Source organism: Triplophysa dalaica, chromosome 6 (assembly GCF_015846415.1).
Source record: "Triplophysa dalaica isolate WHDGS20190420 chromosome 6, ASM1584641v1, whole genome shotgun sequence".
Taxonomy (NCBI): Eukaryota; Metazoa; Chordata; class Actinopteri; order Cypriniformes; family Nemacheilidae; genus Triplophysa; species Triplophysa dalaica.
Window position 1 is genome coordinate 894,783 of NC_079547.1, and position 18,994 is coordinate 913,776.

The window sequence follows — 18,994 nt, forward strand, 5'->3', positions numbered from 1 at the left end:
TCTCTAGCAGAAATATATTTTTCTCCTTCAACCAGGGTTTGCGTGTGGCTTTGAGCGAGAAGGCGTCAGAGCTCAGTCATCTGACGTCTGTTCTGGAGCAGGAGCGTGTCACCGTCAGTAACCTGCGCTCAGAGCTTCAGATAGAGCAGTCCAGATGTGAAGCCTTGCTGGCTCAGGAGCGAGAACGCACCCAACTCGCCATCTCCCGCCTGGAGGAGGAGCGCTCCCGTTCATCTGAGCTCTCCGATTCGCTCGCCCGTCAAACCCAGGAACACACGCGCCGTTTGGAGGAGGAAGCACGCAGACAGGAAGCGGCCAGCGCCCACGACAGGAAGTTCATTCAGGAGCTTCACATGCAGCTTGAACAGGAGAGGCGTCAGGGCGAGGACCTGGCGGCCATGTTGGAACGTATGCAGGGACAAGTCCTGGGGGAGAAGCGCAGACGGGCGGAGAAGGCGGAGCAGGAGACTCAACAGGATCAGGAAGAAGTAAAGACACTCAGAGCTGCTCTGGATAGCCTACGGGCTCAGAAGACTGAGGTGGTGCGGACACTGGAGACTGAGCGAGAGCGAGCCGGACGGTTACAAACTGAGATAGACGGGATGAAAGAGAAGATGAGAGAGGTGAAAGAGAAGGAGAGAATGAGAGAAGAGCAGATGGAGAGACAGAAGAGGCAAGAGAGACAAGCGCAGGTGGAGAAAGAGCGACGGCATGAACACACCAATGAGAAACTGGTGAGAGATTTGACATTATAGTTGTGATGGACGCTATTTCATTTATTTTGATCAAATTCAATTCTTACAAGTAGCTATTTGCCAATGGGGTTTCTTTTTAATTAGATTCTTCTTATGCAATGTACCAATAGCTTGATCTTGTTTTGGGCAGCAAAAACGTGGAAAAGTTTCTTGTTATGGGGAAAAACGTCTCCGAGCTTCTGTGGAATCAAAATATCCTGTCATGAAGTCTTTGGTTTATTTCATTTCTCCACACAGTCGCAGCTGGAGCTGGTACGTCAGAAAGATCAGCAGAGATTAAAACAACTCCAACAGACACTCACTGACCTGGAGAAAGAAGAGAAACAGCTGACGTCAGAACGCCAGCAGAGAAACACAAACAACACACAGGTAACACACACATCAGAACGCCAGCAGAGAAACACAAACAACACACAGGTAACACACACGTCAGAACGCCAGCAGAGAAACACAAACAACACACAGGTAACACACACGTCAGAACGCCAGCAGAGAAACACAAACAACACACAGGTAACACACACGTCAGAACGCCAGCAGAGAAACACAAACAACACACAGGTAACACACACGTCAGAACGCCAGCAGAGAAACACAAACAACACACAGGTAACACACACGTCAGAACGCCAGCAGAGAAACACAAACAACACACAGGTAACACACACGTCAGAACGCCAGCAGAGAAACACAAACAACACACAGGTAACACACACGTCAGAACGCCAGCAGAGAAACACAAACAACACACAGGTAACACACACGTCAGAACGCCAGCAGAGAAACACAAACAACACACAGGTAACACACACGTCAGAACGCCAGCAGAGAAACACAAACAACACACAGGTAACACACACGTCAGAACGCCAGCAGAGAAACACAAACAACACACAGGTAACACACACGTCAGAACGCCAGCAGAGAAACACAAACAACACACAGGTAACACACACGTCAGAACGCCAGCAGAGAAACACAAACAACACACAGGTAACACACACGTCAGAACGCCAGCAGAGAAACACAAACAACACACAGGTAACACACACGTCAGAACGCCAGCAGAGAAACACAAACAACACACAGGTAACACACACGTCAGAACGCCAGCAGAGAAACACAAACAACACACAGGTAACACACACGTCAGAACGCCAGCAGAGAAACACAAACAACACACAGGTAACACACACGTCAGAACGCCAGCAGAGAAACACAAACAACACACAGGTAACACACACGTCAGAACGCCAGCAGAGAAACACAAACAACACACAGGTAACACACACGTCAGAACGCCAGCAGAGAAACACAAACAACACACAGGTAACACACACATCAGAACGCCAGCAGAGAAACACAAACAACACACAGCTAACACACACATCAGAACGCCAGCAGAGAAACACAAACAACACACAGGTAACACACACGTCAGAACGCCAGCAGAGAAACACAAACAACACACAGGTAACACACACGTCAGAACGCCAGCAGAGAAACACAAACAACACACAGGTAACACACACATCAGAACGCCAGCAGAGAAACACAAACAACACACAGGTAACACACACGTCAGAACGCCAGCAGAGAAACACAAACAACACACAGGTAACACACACGTCAGAACGCCAGCAGAGAAACACAAACAACACACAGGTAACACACACATCAGAACGCCAGCAGAGAAACACAAACAACACACAGGTAACACACACATCAGAACGCCAGCAGAGAAACACAAACAACACACAGGTAACACACACATCAGAACGCCAGCAGAGAAACACAAACAACACACAGGTAACACACACATCAGAACGCCAGCAGAGAAACACAAACAACACACAGGTAACACACACGTCAGAACGCCAGCAGAGAAACACAAACAACACACAGGTAACACACACGTCAGAACGCCAGCAGAGAAACACAAACAACACACAGGTAACACACACGTCAGAACGCCAGCAGAGAAACACAAACAACACACAGGTAACACACACGTCAGAACGCCAGCAGAGAAACACAAACAACACACAGGTAACACACACGTCAGAACGCCAGCAGAGAAACACAAACAACACACAGGTAACACACACGTCAGAACGCCAGCAGAGAAACACAAACAACACACAGGTAACACACACGTCAGAACGCCAGCAGAGAAACACAAACAACACACAGGTAACACACACGTCAGAACGCCAGCAGAGAAACACAAACAACACACAGGTAACACACACATCAGAACGCCAGCAGAGAAACACAAATAACACACAGCTAACACACACATCAGAACGCCAGCAGAGAAACGCAAACAACACACAGGTAACTTACACACACACACACACACACCAAAACACCAGCAGAGGCGCACAAACGACACAGGTAACACACACGTCAGAACGCCAGCAGAGAAACACAAACAACACACAGGTAACACACACGTCAGAACGCCAGCAGAGAAACACAAACAACACACAGGTAACACACACATCACAACGCCAGCAGAGAAACACAAACAACACACAGGTAACACACACGTCACAACGCCAGCAGAGAAACACAAACAACACACAGGTAACACACACGTCAGAACGCCAGCAGAGAAACACAAACAACACACAGGTAACACACACGTCAGAACGCCAGCAGAGAAACACAAACAACACACAGGTAACACACACGTCAGAACGCCAGCAGAGAAACACAAACAACACACAGGTAACACACACATCACAACGCCAGCAGAGAAACAAAAACAACACACAGGTAACACACACATCAGAACGCCAGCAGAGAAACACAAACAACACACAGGTAACACACACGTCAGAACGCCAGCAGAGAAACACAAACAACAGACAGGTAACACACACATCAGAACGCCAGCAGAGAAACACAAACAACACACAGGTAACACACACATCACAACGCCAGCAGAGAAACGCAAACAACACACAGGTAACTTACACACACACACACACACCAAAACACCAGCAGAGGCGCACAAACGACACAGGTAACACACACGTCAGAACGCCAGCAGAGAAACACAAACAACACACAGGTAACACACACGTCAGAACGCCAGCAGAGAAACACAAACAACACACAGGTAACACACACGTCACAACGCCAGCAGAGAAACACAAACAACACACAGGTGACACACACGTCACAACGCCAGCAGAGAAACACAAACAACACACAGGTAACACACACGTCAGAACGCCAGCAGAGAAACACAAACAACACACAGGTAACACACACGTCAGAACGCCAGCAGAGAAACACAAACAACACACAGGTAACACACACGTCAGAACGCCAGCAGAGAAACACAAACAACACACAGGTAACACGCACATCACAACGCCAGCAGAGAAACACAAATAACAGACAGCTAACACACACATCAGAACGCCAGCAGAGAAACGCAAACAACACACAGGTAACTTACACACACACACACACACACCAAAACACCAGCAGAGGCGCACAAACGACACAGGTAACACACACGTCAGAACGCCAGCAGAGAAACACAAACAACACACAGGTAACACACACGTCAGAACGCCAGCAGAGAAACACAAACAACACACAGGTAACACACACGTCACAACGCCAGCAGAGAAACACAAACAACACACAGGTAACACACACGTCACAACGCCAGCAGAGAAACACAAACAACACACAGGTAACACACACGTCACAACGCCAGCAGAGAAACACAAACAACACACAGGTAACACACACGTCAGAACGCCAGCAGAGAAACACAAACAACACACAGGTAACACACACGTCAGAATGCCAGCAGAGAAACACAAACAACACACAGGTAACACACACGTCAGAACGCCAGCAGAGAAACACAAACAACACACAGGTAACACACACATCACAACGCCAGCAGAGAAACACAAATAACACACAGCTAACACACACATCAGAACGCCAGCAGAGAAACGCAAACAACACACAGGTAACTTACACACACACACACACACCAAAACACCAGCAGAGGCGCACAAACGACACAGGTAACACACACATCACAACGCCAGCAGAGAAACACAAACAACACACAGGTAACACACACGTCACAACGCCAGCAGAGAAACACAAACAACACACAGGTAACACACACGTCAGAACGCCAGCAGAGAAACACAAACAACACACAGGTAACACACACGTCAGAACGCCAGCAGAGAAACACAAACAACACACAGGTAACACACACGTCAGAACGCCAGCAGAGAAACACAAACAACACACAGGTAACACACACATCACAACGCCAGCAGAGAAACAAAAACAACACACAGGTAACACACACATCAGAACGCCAGCAGAGAAACACAAACAACAGACAGGTAACACACACATCAGAACGCCAGCAGAGAAACACAAACAACAGACAGGTAACACACACATCAGAACGCCAGCAGAGAAACACAAACAACACACAGGTAACACACACATCAGAACGCCAGCAGAGAAACGCAAACAACACACAGGTAACTTACACACACACACACACACCAAAACACCAGCAGAGGCGCACAAACGACACAGGTAACACACACGTCAGAACGCCAGCAGAGAAACACAAACAACACACAGGTAACACACACGTCAGAACGCCAGCAGAGAAACACAAACAACACACAGGTAACACACACATCACAACGCCAGCAGAGAAACACAAACAACACACAGGTAACACACACGTCACAACGCCAGCAGAGAAACACAAACAACACACAGGTAACACACACGTCAGAACGCCAGCAGAGAAACACAAACAACACACAGGTAACACACACGTCAGAACGCCAGCAGAGAAACACAAACAACACACAGGTAACACACACGTCAGAACGCCAGCAGAGAAACACAAACAACACACAGGTAACACACACATCACAACGCCAGCAGAGAAACAAAAACAACACACAGGTAACACACACATCAGAACGCCAGCAGAGAAACACAAACAACACACAGGTAACACACACGTCAGAACGCCAGCAGAGAAACACAAACAACAGACAGGTAACACACACATCAGAACGCCAGCAGAGAAACACAAACAACACACAGGTAACACACACATCACAACGCCAGCAGAGAAACACAAACAACACACAGGTAACACACACATCACAACGCCAGCAGAGAAACACAAACAACACACAGGTAACACACACGTCAGAATGCCAGCAGAGAAACACAAACAACACACAGGTAACACACACATCAGAACGCCAGCAGAGAAACACAAATAACACACAGCTAACACACACATCAGAACGCCAGCAGAGAAACACAAACAACACACAGGTAACACACACGTCAGAACGCCAGCAGAGAAACGCAAACAACACACAGGTAACTTACACACACACACCAAAACACCAGCAGAGGCGCACAAACGACACAGGTAACACACACGTCAGAACGCCAGCAGAGAAACACAAACAACACACGGGTAGCTCACACACACACACACACACACACCAAAACACCAGCAGAGGCGCACAAACAACACACAGGTAACACACACATCAGAACGCCAGCAGAGAAACACAAACAGCACACAGGTAACGCACACACACACGCACAAACCAAAACACCAGCAGAGAAACACAAACAACACACAGGTAACTCACACACACACTCGCACATCAAAACACCAGAAGAGAAACACACAGGTAACTTACTCACACACACACACACACACACACACCAAAACACCAGCAGAGGCGCACAAACCACACAGGTAACACACACATCAGAATGCCAGCAGAGAAACACAAACAGCACACAGGTAACGCACACACACACGCACAAACCAAAACACCAGCAGAGAAACACAAACAACACACAGGTAACTCACACACACACTCGCACATCAAAACACCAGAAGAGAAACACACAGGTAACTTACTCACTCACACACACACACACACACACACACCAAAACACCAGCAGAGGCGCACAAACCACACAGGTAACACACACATCAGAACGCCAGCAGAGAAACACCAACAACACACAGGAAACACACACTTCAGAATGCAAGCAGAGGCGCACAATCGACACAGATTACACACATGCATATAAAAACAGCAAGGCCCAGGGAAGCACTCTGATAGAAATGTATAGAATAATGAAATGTAAGTCAGGTCACACGTCAGGTGTAAAGCAGGTGTGTGTTTTTTTCCCGTCATGATGTGTGTGACAGGACTCCAGCTCATCTCTCATTGAACGACTGCTGAAGGAGAACTCTGAGTTCTGTGAATGTCTCGCCGCTCTGAGCGAGGAGAAGATCTCTCTCAAACACACCATCTGCTGTCTGGAGAAAGAGCTGCAAAGCTTGAAACATCAGGAGCAGGTGAGGAACCCTGAAGACTGTAGTCACGAGTTTCTAGAAGAAGACGAAAGGGTTTTTCAATCAACCCAGCGCAGCACACTCTCAATGCAAGAGTCTAAATGTGTTTGTCAGAACGTGTGTTTTGTTGTGTTTGTTTCAGGTAAGGTCTTCAGCGGTCTCAGAGCAGTGTGTGTTGTCTGAGAAACTCACCTGGCAGAAAGAGAAAGCAGCTCTTCAGGCTTCATTACGAAAAGCAGAAGCGGATCTCTCGAAGCTGACAACAGGCAATGAAAACAGACCCGTCTATGAACTCTCCAACAGCAAGGTCAAAAAAGCGCTTTATTGAGCCGTCAGTTTTCTTGTTTGCTTGTATCTTAATTAATGCTTTGTGTTATGGGCAGCATTAGACAATTTGTTTGTGTTGTTTTGCTTCATGTCAATGTTTTCTGTCATCTTCATGCTCGTACAGGTGCAGCGGCTGTATGAGCGATACCTTCGAGCCGAGAGTTACAGGAAGTCTCTGGTGTATCAGAAGCGTTATCTGCTGCTGCTGCTGGGAGGATTTCAGGAGTGTGAGCAGGCTACTCTCGCGTTGATCGCTCGTATGGGCGCACAGCCGACACTGAGCCAATCACAGGCCTCCAGACCCCTGAACCGCTTCAGAACATCTGTCAGAGTCGTCATCGCTGTCTCGAGGTGACGCGTCCTGCCGTACACTTTCTGATTATTCATTTGGTACCTTAAAAGAAGTTACATTCAAGCACTTTTCAGACTTTTTATTTAAATATTCACTTTAGTGCTATTTTTTATTTATGATTATGTCTTGTTGTAGACTGAAGTTTCTCACTAGGAAATGGCAGAAGGCTACAAGGAGAATCTCAGCAGGTACTGGCACACTTCATGGACACGGAGCTGGTCCGAGCACAGGTGAGTCTTTACATCACTCATCTACTGTAACAGTCACATGTTTTCAACTCGACTCCTTTTTTTATTCAGTGCTTTTACAATTTTCATTGATACAAAGCAGATGTACATAAAAACATGTTTAACTTTAAGCAATATATTAAATTTATAAAAATAGAAATGTTATCAAGAGCAATGCAAATGGATGTACTCTCGTTCACACACGACACACAATATATACAGCGCACACACACTCGCATTATGCAGGACACGTGCGCACACATGCATGTTTTCACATTTATAACTGGAATGCATGGATTTTTTTGAGCCGGACATTAGTTGCGTCTGCAGGTGATTAAAATTCATGTTTTCTTTCCTCAGTTGCTGCTGTGAGGACTCAAGTTCTGAAACCACAGCAGACCGGAGCTGCGTTTAACTCTCCACCCACCCGTGAGCATGTTTTAACCCAACGGGGTGTGATCTCATCGCTGGTTCCACCAATCAAATCACCCTATAGACAGAATAACAGGTAGAGTCTTGAGTTTTAATCGCACCGTTGGTAAAGAACCCCACACATTTCTCATGAGACTGACCTAGAGTTTTCTCTCTAGCGACCATTATTGAAGTCATTTAACATTACATTTACATTTCTTCCACCATCCAAGAATGTACACGGGCACCGTGTCGGGACCGTCAGACCGCTCCTTCAGCTCCTCCCAGGATCAGGAGCGCTCTCTGAAGGACTATATCCAACATCTGGAGAACGTACAGCAGCGTCTGGGAGCGGCGTGTCCAGGTAAAGCAGAAACTCCATTTAAAGTGCAATGTACTGGACACTTGTTGACATTCCCATACTCTAGGAGCATCAAACACACTTCTGCATGCTGGACGTTATCTGCGTAATCATGCACCAGTTCTTCATCACCTTTAATGATGTTTCCTCTGTAGCAGAACTGACATCATTATTCAAATTCAGTCAAACTTTTGTCTGTGACTGATTACACAAGACGGATAGTCTCTTCTGGCTACAAGGATCCCTGTTAACACTTCTGAGGACATGTGAAAAATGTGTAGGAGTTATGGCCATCTGTGACCTCTGACCTTACCGTCTTACAGTCCCCAGAGAGAACAGGAGGTATAGCCTCCCTGAGACCACGAGCAATCGCCGGAAGTGGTTTCTAGAAAATAAAACCTGGCTGTATTTGAGTTGTTTGGCACCGGGTGGGCTGTAGGTGAGTGAAGGTCCGGCCTTGAGTTCAAAGAGGGATTCACCATCTTGTGTGATCAGTCACGTTCTGTTTGCTCTTGTTTCACAGAGGTGCTTTTAGAAATTCAGACTTCTGGATGCGTCTGCACTGCTGCTACAGTGTATAATCATTTTGTGGTGATTTTTATTTCTTTAGGTTCATCGTCAACGCTTCCTTATCCTAGAAAATCTGACCGATGAATGAAGAAACCATATCACCAGTGCCGATCCATTTTGTTTTTTCTAAATTATTTGAAGTGTTTTGTTGTCATGCTTGGTCCTTTCAGACGAGGGAACTGAAATATCACTGATCACCTAAATGTTGTTTTTTGAAACAAACATTTTCAAAAATTTTATACATTTGTTTTATTCTGAATGTGAATGTTCACGTTTTGTATTTTTATACATATGTTATCCAGTATGCATTTAAAGATATTTGCACTTGATTTGTGATGTATTATGATACTGTTGGACATGTTTTGTAAAGTTTTATATACATGAACAGTATTTCTGTAGAAGTCAATAAATATTTTAAACTAAATTGTGTTGTGTGGTCTGTTATTTTCAGTTCAAAACTAAGGGCTCGCCTAGATTATCATAATTTAAAGACTGTTTACTTTCTAGAGTGAAATCTTTACTTTTAAAAATACTTCAAAGTATTTTTGTATTCAGGATAGATTAAGGATTCTTGTTAGTTGTTTGCACTGGTCAAATGAAATAGTGGTACAATATATCTAATGTTTTTTTAAGGAAAAGTATTTATTAAAAATGTAATGATTTATTCTGAATCTGGTGTAAAATTATATAAATAACTTTACTAGGAGACGCTGCGGAGACCGATCGGCCTGTAACGTGACGTCCAAGTATCGCGAGATCGAGAATAAAAAGCGTGGAACAGCACTCGCTGCATCTCCAAGTCGGTTTTTCTTCAAACGTTTATATATTGTGTTAAAACAAAAACTGGACGTGTTTGAACATAAGAATGAAGAATTAACTCCAGCACTTAATAAAAAGAAATATTTTCATAGATGAGGCTAAATCAACTTTAGGGAAAGTCAGATCACTAAACTTAACTGATCTAACGTCTCCGTTGACGCTCTCTGGTTAGAGGAGGAAACTATACGCTTGCTAGTCCATTTAGCCATAAAAACTTAGCATTGAAGGCATCATACATGTAGTTTTGAAGATCCATTATCTATTCGCAACATGTCGAGTTCAGAGCCCGGATAGCTCAGTCGGTAGAGCATCAGACTTTTAATCTGAGGGTCCAGGGTTCAAGTCCCTGTTCGGGCGGCTCGTTTATTTTTCCCAATGCTTTTAAATGAAAGTTTGTGTTCTTACTTTTTAGAATTACTGCACATTAGTTCACAAGAGAAATATCTTGAAGAAAATAATTCATTTATACCTTTACAGGACCGGCCATAGTCACGTGGTACGTTTTACTTTTCTCGGTCAGAATGAACCAACAGAAGCCCATGTGACGGACCGCCTCGTCTGTTGTGTTCCTCAGATAAGTACGTTTATGTTTAGTTATTGAGCAGACGCGTTTATCCAAAACGATTTACAGGTGAGATTAACACTGGAAGCAATTGGAATAACATAAGCACAACAAAAAGCATAAGTGCAATAAAAAACTGGTCTGCTATAGTCTACCACAGTGTAGGTAACAGATCTGACAATGTTTCTCATGTTTTAAGGCAGTTAGCCTGTAGGTGTCGTCCTACACTAAAAACATTGTCAACTCGCAAACTGTTTGAAGACTTTTTGGTTTACTTTAAATAAAAAGAGAATCACTCGTATAGAGCATTACTGCACAACAATACAAATCTTATGAAAGTTCCACTTTTGTAAGTTTGCCCAAACATGTTGCCAAATAAAATAAAAATGCAGCTAAGATTAGATGTTTTCAGTGGAATATCAACATTTGCTTTATTAAAAAACATTTAAATAATTTTGTTTAGCACATATTTGCAGATAATCATTTTGGTTTGATAATTAATAAAATACATATTTTTAAAGACACAACAAACGCTTTAACCTTAAGTAAAATGTACTATCATTTACATTGAGTACTCGCACCATTACACTAGTCCAAGAAATAAACAGCAACAGGACAACAGCTACTCAATTTTCATTTCTGTGTTAGAAACTCTTTAAAGGTGTGACCTGAAAAAATACAAAGACACAATCTATTAAATACATCTTTATTGATGAATTTACAACTGTACAAAATGTAAATATACAACACCGTCTAGGTCTAGAAAACTCAAAACAGTGCGGAGCTGTAGTCGGTCACAGAAGCTTTTTTTCAAGCCAATCATTACAAGCAGATGCTGGTTTATAGGTCAAAGGTCATGCACAATTTACACTTTCTCTGCGCAAGCATGACGCATGACAGCATTATAACAGATGTCAGTTCACGTGAAACTAAATAACACATTTGATGGAGTGTTGTTCTAGAAATGAAGCTGAAAAGTTCTCACAAGTTACACACAGTTTCATCTTCTTCCCTTCAGCAGTCACGGGTGTGAGAAGAGTGCAGAAAGCTGCGGGTTTCAAGCACTTTTTGGATAACTTCACAACCAAAAACAAACAGTCATGAGGTATTGGGAACAAAACTATGCTCATTCATAAGTGCCATAATGAATGTCAAATAAACTACAAGTGTGATTGACAAATATAGCGGTTTCCTCTATAAACACAAGATTCATCATTCAGAACTGTGTTCTGTCGGATTGGCTCGTTGCCTAAAAATCACGATTTGGATTAAAAAGAGATAAAGTGCATTCTTCCTTAATATTGTGCAAACAACGACAAAAGAATTTGTAATCATTTTTTCAGTGGCATGCTTGAATGATCTACAGTAGTTTTCTCCTCCAGACCTCACAATAAAATCTTACTCCGCACAGTTTCAAAGCTTGTAACGGCACACTGCACGTTATCATTTATTATGTTCATCTCATGAGACATCAAAAATGACTTGGAGGTTAAGTAAAATAACTGGGTGGGAAAATAATGTCAACCCCACTGCTTATTCCAGTTTGTAAACACACTTTCCTATGTACAATAAGCTTCTTAAAAGGAGAATAAACAATTTTCTGAACTTTACAGATAAACATACAAATTATTTAACAGGATCAGTGTCTGTCAGTTTTGATCATTTAGTCAGATGTTCTGTAAAAAATGGTTATTGGGTGGGTTAGAGAGCATCGATCCCTAGTCAAATCAAATCTTAATAACTCATTTAAAGCCGTGTGAATATCTGACATGATGCCACGCTGTGACACATAACTAAGTCTGGATTCTTGAGAGAAAATAAATACATCTTTGTGATCAGTGCTTATAGATGAGTCTCTCTTCGTCCAGAATACATCTGTTAATTCACCTGCAAAAGACAAGAACATAAGAACGAAGATGAATATAAAGAATGCAATGGATGATCATTATATCGTCAGGTCGTCGTTACACTTTATGGATGCGAGGCGGTAGCTCGTCCTCAGATCCCTCTTCAGGCACCGTGTCGTGGTGCCGCCCCGTTCGGGTCTCTTCAGACCATCCACCCATTGGCACGCGAGGTGTCCTCTGCACTCGAGAGCTTCCAGGAACAGAATCTGTGGGGAACACAGATCATCCTGCATCACAACTCATCACGGCCCATCTGGTCTCCTAATGCCAAACATTCCCTTTGAGTACCTGCGATCCCTCCGTGGCGTCTCTGCTGTCTGCTGCTGTGATGTGCTGCCCCCTCCTGGTGTGGAGTGGTGATGCAGGGGAAAGTGTTGGAGCGAGGGAAGTTACGGGTGGATTCCATGTCTTCATTGACGCTCTCGCTGCTCTCATCGCTCTCCTGTCTGTACCAGGTGTGTCGAGACTGCTCACCCTCAGACTGCTGCTTATGCATCTGAGCGGACGGCAGCATTTCAATACAGAATTCAGATTATCAGTCAACATACTCAAAGCTGCTTTACAGCAAATGGCCGATTCTACATCACAAAACTAGAAGAATCTGTTCGGAATCAGATAATCATTTCTCACCTCATGCATGTAGACGGCATGAATGCTCATCTCTGTGGAGGCGTATTCTGATAGGACCATACTGGTCAGCTGACCTTCCCACGCACTACTGCCGGAGCTGATGGTCCGGGCATCCGTACTGTGTAAAGACGAGAAAACAAGTGATGAACAGAATGATGAGAATATCTACTGTCGTATATTCAGCATCTCTTTCTTTCTTTCTTTCTCACCCTGAGCCCGTCATGGCACGGCTGGCACCTAAAGCCGGTTGGTCAGGTTGTGAGAGTCTGGCAGATGGGTAGCTGCCCCGCAGGTTTATACTGGAGCTGATGGGAGAGAGAGATCTGAGGGCGGATGCCCCCTCGCTCGCACCGACAGATACAGGATGGATGGAGCCGTCACGACCCAGATGCAGCGAGGCCAGAGACGGAGGTCCCATCAGAAGATTTGCAATGAGACTGTGAGGCTGGAGTGACAAAGTTATGTTAACATCTCGCATAAGGATCATGTTTGGGGCAAATCAGAACTCACTGCGTACCTCCGAATCAGACTGTAATAAAGGAGCTGAGGTAAAGACAGGGTTATCTGTTAGGACTCCCTGCTGCCCCCCGCTGGTCTCTCGGTGCACTTTCTCCTTCAGCTGACTGATGAAGTGTGTACTCTCTCGAGGGGGTTGCCAGTGTGGGTTTGTGATGGCAAAGTGCATAAGCGACAGCTCCGTCTTCCCATCTTCTGCTTGTTGATAGATGGAGGCCTCTGTTTTCCCAGCAGACATCCACTGGAAAACACCAAACAAGAGATCAGCCGGATGCTCATTCCGTCCACTCTCTATATCAACCAGGTAAACACAGTTTGAAAACGATTGGTTCGTCCGCCCTTACCGCCGGGTGACCGTGTTGACGGACATCCATCTGTGCAAAAGAGCAAGTGTCGCCCACACCGACCACATCCACTGTAAAGTTCCTGAAGAAATCGATGATCTCCAAAGATTTGCGGCGCAGGCAGAAGATGAGAATGAACGGTGTGATGACGGGACTCAGCAGCTCCTCCAGTATAAACCCCTGAAAGACAAAAATCATAATTGTCGATTATTCACCTGGATATTCTCATTGCGATCATTACTATCGATCAACACATTTTACATGTTTGATAACTTTCTGTGACACAGCTGCATACCACATTCTTTCTATAAACATCCAAAACTTATTAATATATGTAAATAACAAATAATTATGGGAGTTATGTCGTCAATTAATAATTAATAAGTCCAAAACGAAGAGCTAAAGCACACGTCAACGTATCAATTCTCAGATTCAGCACCTCCTGCCAAAACGCACAGAATTAGCGCTAATAGACAGCTGTAATGGAGGTTATGTAATAATTTTGTTCGTGATTGAAATCCCGATTAGTTTTTCGATGAATTGTGCAGCCCTAGGTGTGACGTAAATGTTTGTGGTACACAGAGAAGATTTTACAGCGCGACTTACAGCCTTGTACTGAAAGAGCTGAGCGAACTCATCTCTGGTCTCGTAGCGGTGGGCGTTACCCTGCCAGTGGTCCGGCATGTAATGGATGTGTGCCAGAATGACTTTCAGCAGCTGCTCGGGACAGAACACCATATGCTTGTCTGGGATAAAAGACCTGGAGCAGATTGAGGATCACAAGAACAGCTTATTGATAGGTTAAATTTTAGAGAATGGTGTTCTTAAAGGGATAGATCACCTATAAATTAAATGATGGAGACTGTCGAGTGTTTTTGGCTTTGATTCATTTTGCTCACCTGCAGACTGTGATGCCGACTCCCAATAACGTGATGCTGCTGAGCACGTGCTCCACGGCCAACACGTCTTCATCATAAATGGTCAAAGCGATCAACACTGCTAGGATGGAACCAGCGAAGAATGCCACGTTCTTGGCCACCACCGTCAGCAATGGTGACATGAAACAGTTCATGTATTTGGAAGAGGCCTTGTAGCCCTTACTGAGACGAGACATCAGCTCATGATCCAGCTCATTAAAGTGGCGGAGGTAAAAGCGGCCGTACAGCGACCAGCATCGAGCTCCCAGACTCCCCGGCTCGCGCTTGATCACCTCCATATGGCTGAAGAACGCGTAGAGAATCTGCCAAATGAGAATGACGGGACACAAGAGAAGGTTGGCGATTCCGATCCACAAAATCCTGGAGCTCAGACGATCGGCCAACTCCAAACGGTTTCCTCCGCGTTTGTATTCGGCCTTCAGACTCCACTCGTTCTCGAAGAGCGATCCGGGACCCCAGAAGAAGATCAGCTCAAAATTGTACTTCAGGCCGCGCGTGTAGAAAACTGTGTCGCCCAGCAGAGGTAGATGAAAGCGCACAGGGAGAAGGGACTTGTTGACCATGGCCACCATGTAGTTCTTAAAGCGCAGTATACGGTGATAAATGTCCAGCTCTGTCAGTTCTTTTTTGTGGATGCAGATCTGGTGCTCCTTCTGTATCTCAACGATCCGCGCCTGCACCTCCTGCCAGGTGAAATACGGAAGATCCGCCTGCGCAAAGCACAGAAAAACTCAGTCGAGAACGTTTGCTCAAAGGGATTATTATCAGATGAGATAAACACATAACTGCTTAAAACACTGTTATGATATGTTTGCTTCGAAAATGAAAATCAATGCGTTCGTGTTAATGGTATTAAGAGAAAAGCTCACCATGGACACTTTCAGGGCGTTAATAAAAAAGGATCTGATCTCCCAGTAGCAACAGATGTTGTACATAAACTTGACAAGCCGATGGAGCCAAAAGACTCCTGATATGAGAATGATAAAGATGACAAAAACATTGTGCCGGATCCTAAAACAAACAGACAGTTGATGATAAGCCCAATCATAAAAGTCACCACATCATTTGTCATTTTAATAGATCATATTTACCGAGCACTGCACACGTCCACTGGAAGAATGGCGTCTGGCAGTGTAACCTTCGAGGAATCGGTGTGATTGACAAACTTGTTTGCGAAGAGTATGTCATAGTCCACACAGTTGACCAGAAACACCGTGAAAGCCACCACAAACACCAGTTGACTGAAAAAGATTGGACATGTTATTGTCTCTCCTGAGGAGCGTCTACAAAACTCCTGCATGTACTGTAATGGAATTTTCTACATACAAAAACATAATAATGTTATAAAATGTTCATATCTAAATGCAGTCATCTAAACCAGGCAATAACAAAAACCATTTGAGTACGGCCACACCAGAAGAGCACAAGAGGAATGAATAGACCTACACAAGTTCAAATATTTCTCCCAGGAGCATACAGGTAAATCCATTCTTCTGGTGGAGATTATAGACTTATTGAATGTTAAAGTAAATATGATTGGAACAGAAACATCTGTTGAGTTAGTTACAGCACTTTCATCTATTAGAGGGCATAATAAAAATGTTCATCATAGTGCAAAAAAGGATATTCTCTGAAAGAACAGGTCCAGATTTTCAATGTGGTGCCATGGAGCTGAAATGAATAAATACATGCAAGTGTTAAAATCGAATAAATCTCATTGTTGGGTCTCCTTACAGACATAACTACACATTGTACGGCAAATCAAGCGAATCATAGAATATAGCTGTGCTCGCTTTCTTGAGAGATGTGTGGTCATGTCTTACATTTGGATCCCTCTGGAACGTGCACCAGCAGATTCTCTTCTCCAGGAGGAGAGTCACTGTAAGACGCCTCCAGGCGCTGGTACTCAGTGTCAAAGTGGGCCATCAAAACTCCTGTCACGCTCTATTATCCTTCTGCTGCCTTTCACAGAAATAAAACATACAAAATAAAATCCACTAACTGCTTTAATCACATGTGACATGTTAGTTTAATAGTTTAACCAAACAGAACATGCCTGATCCCTTAAAGGGATAGTTCACCCAAACATGTAAATTCTGTCATCATTTACTCACCTTCCAGTTGTTCTAAATCTGTATAAATGTGTTTGTTCAGATGAACACAGAGAAAGATATTTGTAAGAATGCTTATAACCGGACAGATTTTGCCCCTTGTTGACTTCCATAGTAGGAAAAATACAATGGTGGTCAAAGGTGCCCCAGAACTGTTTGCTGTCCTACATTCCTCAAAATGTCTTGTGTTCAACAGAACAAACAAAAAATGATAATGTAATTTCTCCTACTATGGGAGTCAACAGGGCCGAGATCTGATTGGTTATAAGCATTCTTCCAAATATCTTTCTCCGTGTTCATCAAAAACAAAGAAATTATACAGATTTGGAACAACTGGAAGGTGAGTAAATGATGACAGAATTGCTATTCTTGGGTGAAGTGTCACTTTAAAGACATTTGAAATAAACACAGACTGTAAAAAAAGACTTTAAACACACAATGTTTATAAACACTGTCTACAGTTGAGTGCTAAATATAGGCCACACATATTATTTTTGTTTGTGTAATGACAGCAGCCCACAAGAACACATCATGACACACCGGAAATACAAAACTTATTACATAAACAAACAATAAAAAAATATTTTCAAACCAAACCACATATCTAATAAAAGAAATTAAAACAATTATAAAACATTTTCAAATATGTTAGTTAGTCATCTCTGTAAGCACAAAACAATGCCTGTGACGGCACCGGAAGGACAATAAGTGCTTTTAAATGTAAAATTATTTTACAGCAAAGCAACATTATGTCACTTCTTACCTTATTATTCCCGCCATATCTCAGAAACCTTAAAAGATGAACAAGGAGATGTCTTCTCCTACAGATGACATGACATGTAAACACTCAGTCCATTACTTACTAACAGCACAACACACAGTCACGTGACTGTTAAACGTTGACCCCGCGCGATGATTTATATTTGATAATGTAAAGCACAATAATAGTTAGTTAATCGCTGGCTGATGTTTATGTCAACAGAAGGTTGTGGAATAACATGACAGTCGCGTCACCAATGCAGCAGGACACAGATTCCGCCTCAGGAATAAACACGATTGATATGAATTCTTACCTCACGCGAACATGAGGAGCGCTGATGTGTGATTTCAGTTTTAATGTCAATTTCTCTTTTGTTTTCCCATTACAAGCATTTTTGCTTTCGTTTCTTTACGCAATCCAGAGGCGCGTCATCCGTGCGACACATTTGCTATCCAATCAGCAACGGTTTGGGATGCGAAGGGGCCAATAGTCAAAGGAGGCGGGTGTTCCTAGGGCAACGATAGGTGTATTCGAAGTCGTAAAGCTGCGCACGGCTGCGCAGAACAACCTGCATTGAAGTGTCGCGAGAGCAATAGATGGCATACGGAAACGTCTGATCTCGTGGTTTCTCTGATGCCATATGCAGATCGGTCTGCGCAGCGTCAACACACCGAGAGGAATCCATACGACTTGTGACATTCATCATATCTCTTCAAGAGAAATCTATATATACTATATAGATTTATGTAAACTTTGTCACTTGTTGTATGTACAGAAAATGTCTATTGTCAGAACTGTGTTTTTGTACAATTATGTCTTTGATGGTGCATTAAAAGTTCCACAGCTAGGTTATATCAGTAGTCTTGATGTCTACTGTCATGCAGGAAAACAGACAGTTTTACTGTAGCATTTTGGGGTTATTGGGACAATTTGGGGTGCCATATCTCGACTTTCTTTGAGGGTGCGTTGAAAGTTCCACATAGGTG

General features: G+C 43.7%; 2 protein-coding genes and 1 non-coding gene across 9 annotated transcripts in view; 2 read left to right on the plus strand and 1 right to left on the minus strand.

The window, feature by feature from the left end:
- pcnt (pericentrin) overlaps positions 1-9,845 on the plus strand; it is a 36,617-nt gene extending 26,772 nt beyond the window's left edge. For all 5 annotated transcript variants that reach the window (XM_056750348.1, XM_056750350.1, XM_056750351.1 and 2 more), the window contains 9 exons: positions 36-734; positions 993-1,124; positions 7,027-7,176; positions 7,316-7,480; positions 7,625-7,851; positions 7,988-8,082; positions 8,440-8,587; positions 8,724-8,854; positions 9,462-9,845. In XM_056750348.1, coding sequence (XP_056606326.1) covers positions 36-734; positions 993-1,124; positions 7,027-7,176; positions 7,316-7,480; positions 7,625-7,851; positions 7,988-8,082; positions 8,440-8,587; positions 8,724-8,854; positions 9,462-9,505 — 1,791 coding nt within the window. In that variant the 3' untranslated portion in view covers positions 9,506-9,845. The remainder of the gene's footprint in view (positions 1-35; positions 735-992; positions 1,125-7,026; positions 7,177-7,315; positions 7,481-7,624; positions 7,852-7,987; positions 8,083-8,439; positions 8,588-8,723; positions 8,855-9,461) is intronic.
- A 679-nt stretch (positions 9,846-10,524) lies between these two features.
- trnak-uuu (transfer RNA lysine (anticodon UUU)) lies at positions 10,525-10,597 on the plus strand. Its single transcript has one exon. It is a non-coding gene; the product is annotated as a tRNA-Lys (tRNA).
- Positions 10,598-11,494: 897 nt separating this feature from the next.
- atg9a (ATG9 autophagy related 9 homolog A (S. cerevisiae)) lies at positions 11,495-18,503 on the minus strand. Of its 3 annotated transcripts, XM_056751248.1 has the most exons (16): positions 18,322-18,503; positions 18,012-18,069; positions 16,961-17,099; positions 16,765-16,808; positions 16,584-16,648; positions 16,229-16,378; positions 16,007-16,148; positions 15,099-15,847; positions 14,806-14,959; positions 14,200-14,379; positions 13,857-14,096; positions 13,549-13,784; positions 13,340-13,457; positions 12,998-13,205; positions 12,771-12,915; positions 11,495-12,689 (listed from the first exon to the last, which is right to left on the minus strand). In XM_056751248.1, exons 3-16 carry the CDS (start codon positions 17,061-17,063, stop codon positions 12,686-12,688), a joined length of 2,538 nt encoding a protein of 845 aa, XP_056607226.1. In that variant the 5' UTR covers positions 17,064-17,099; positions 18,012-18,069; positions 18,322-18,503; the 3' UTR covers positions 11,495-12,685. The 3 variants fall into 3 exon arrangements, with proteins under 3 accessions (XP_056607226.1, XP_056607228.1, XP_056607227.1); XM_056751250.1 differs by lacking the exon at positions 18,012-18,069; XM_056751249.1 differs by having other exon boundaries at positions 18,012-18,503.
- Between the last annotated feature and the right edge of the window lie 491 nt (positions 18,504-18,994).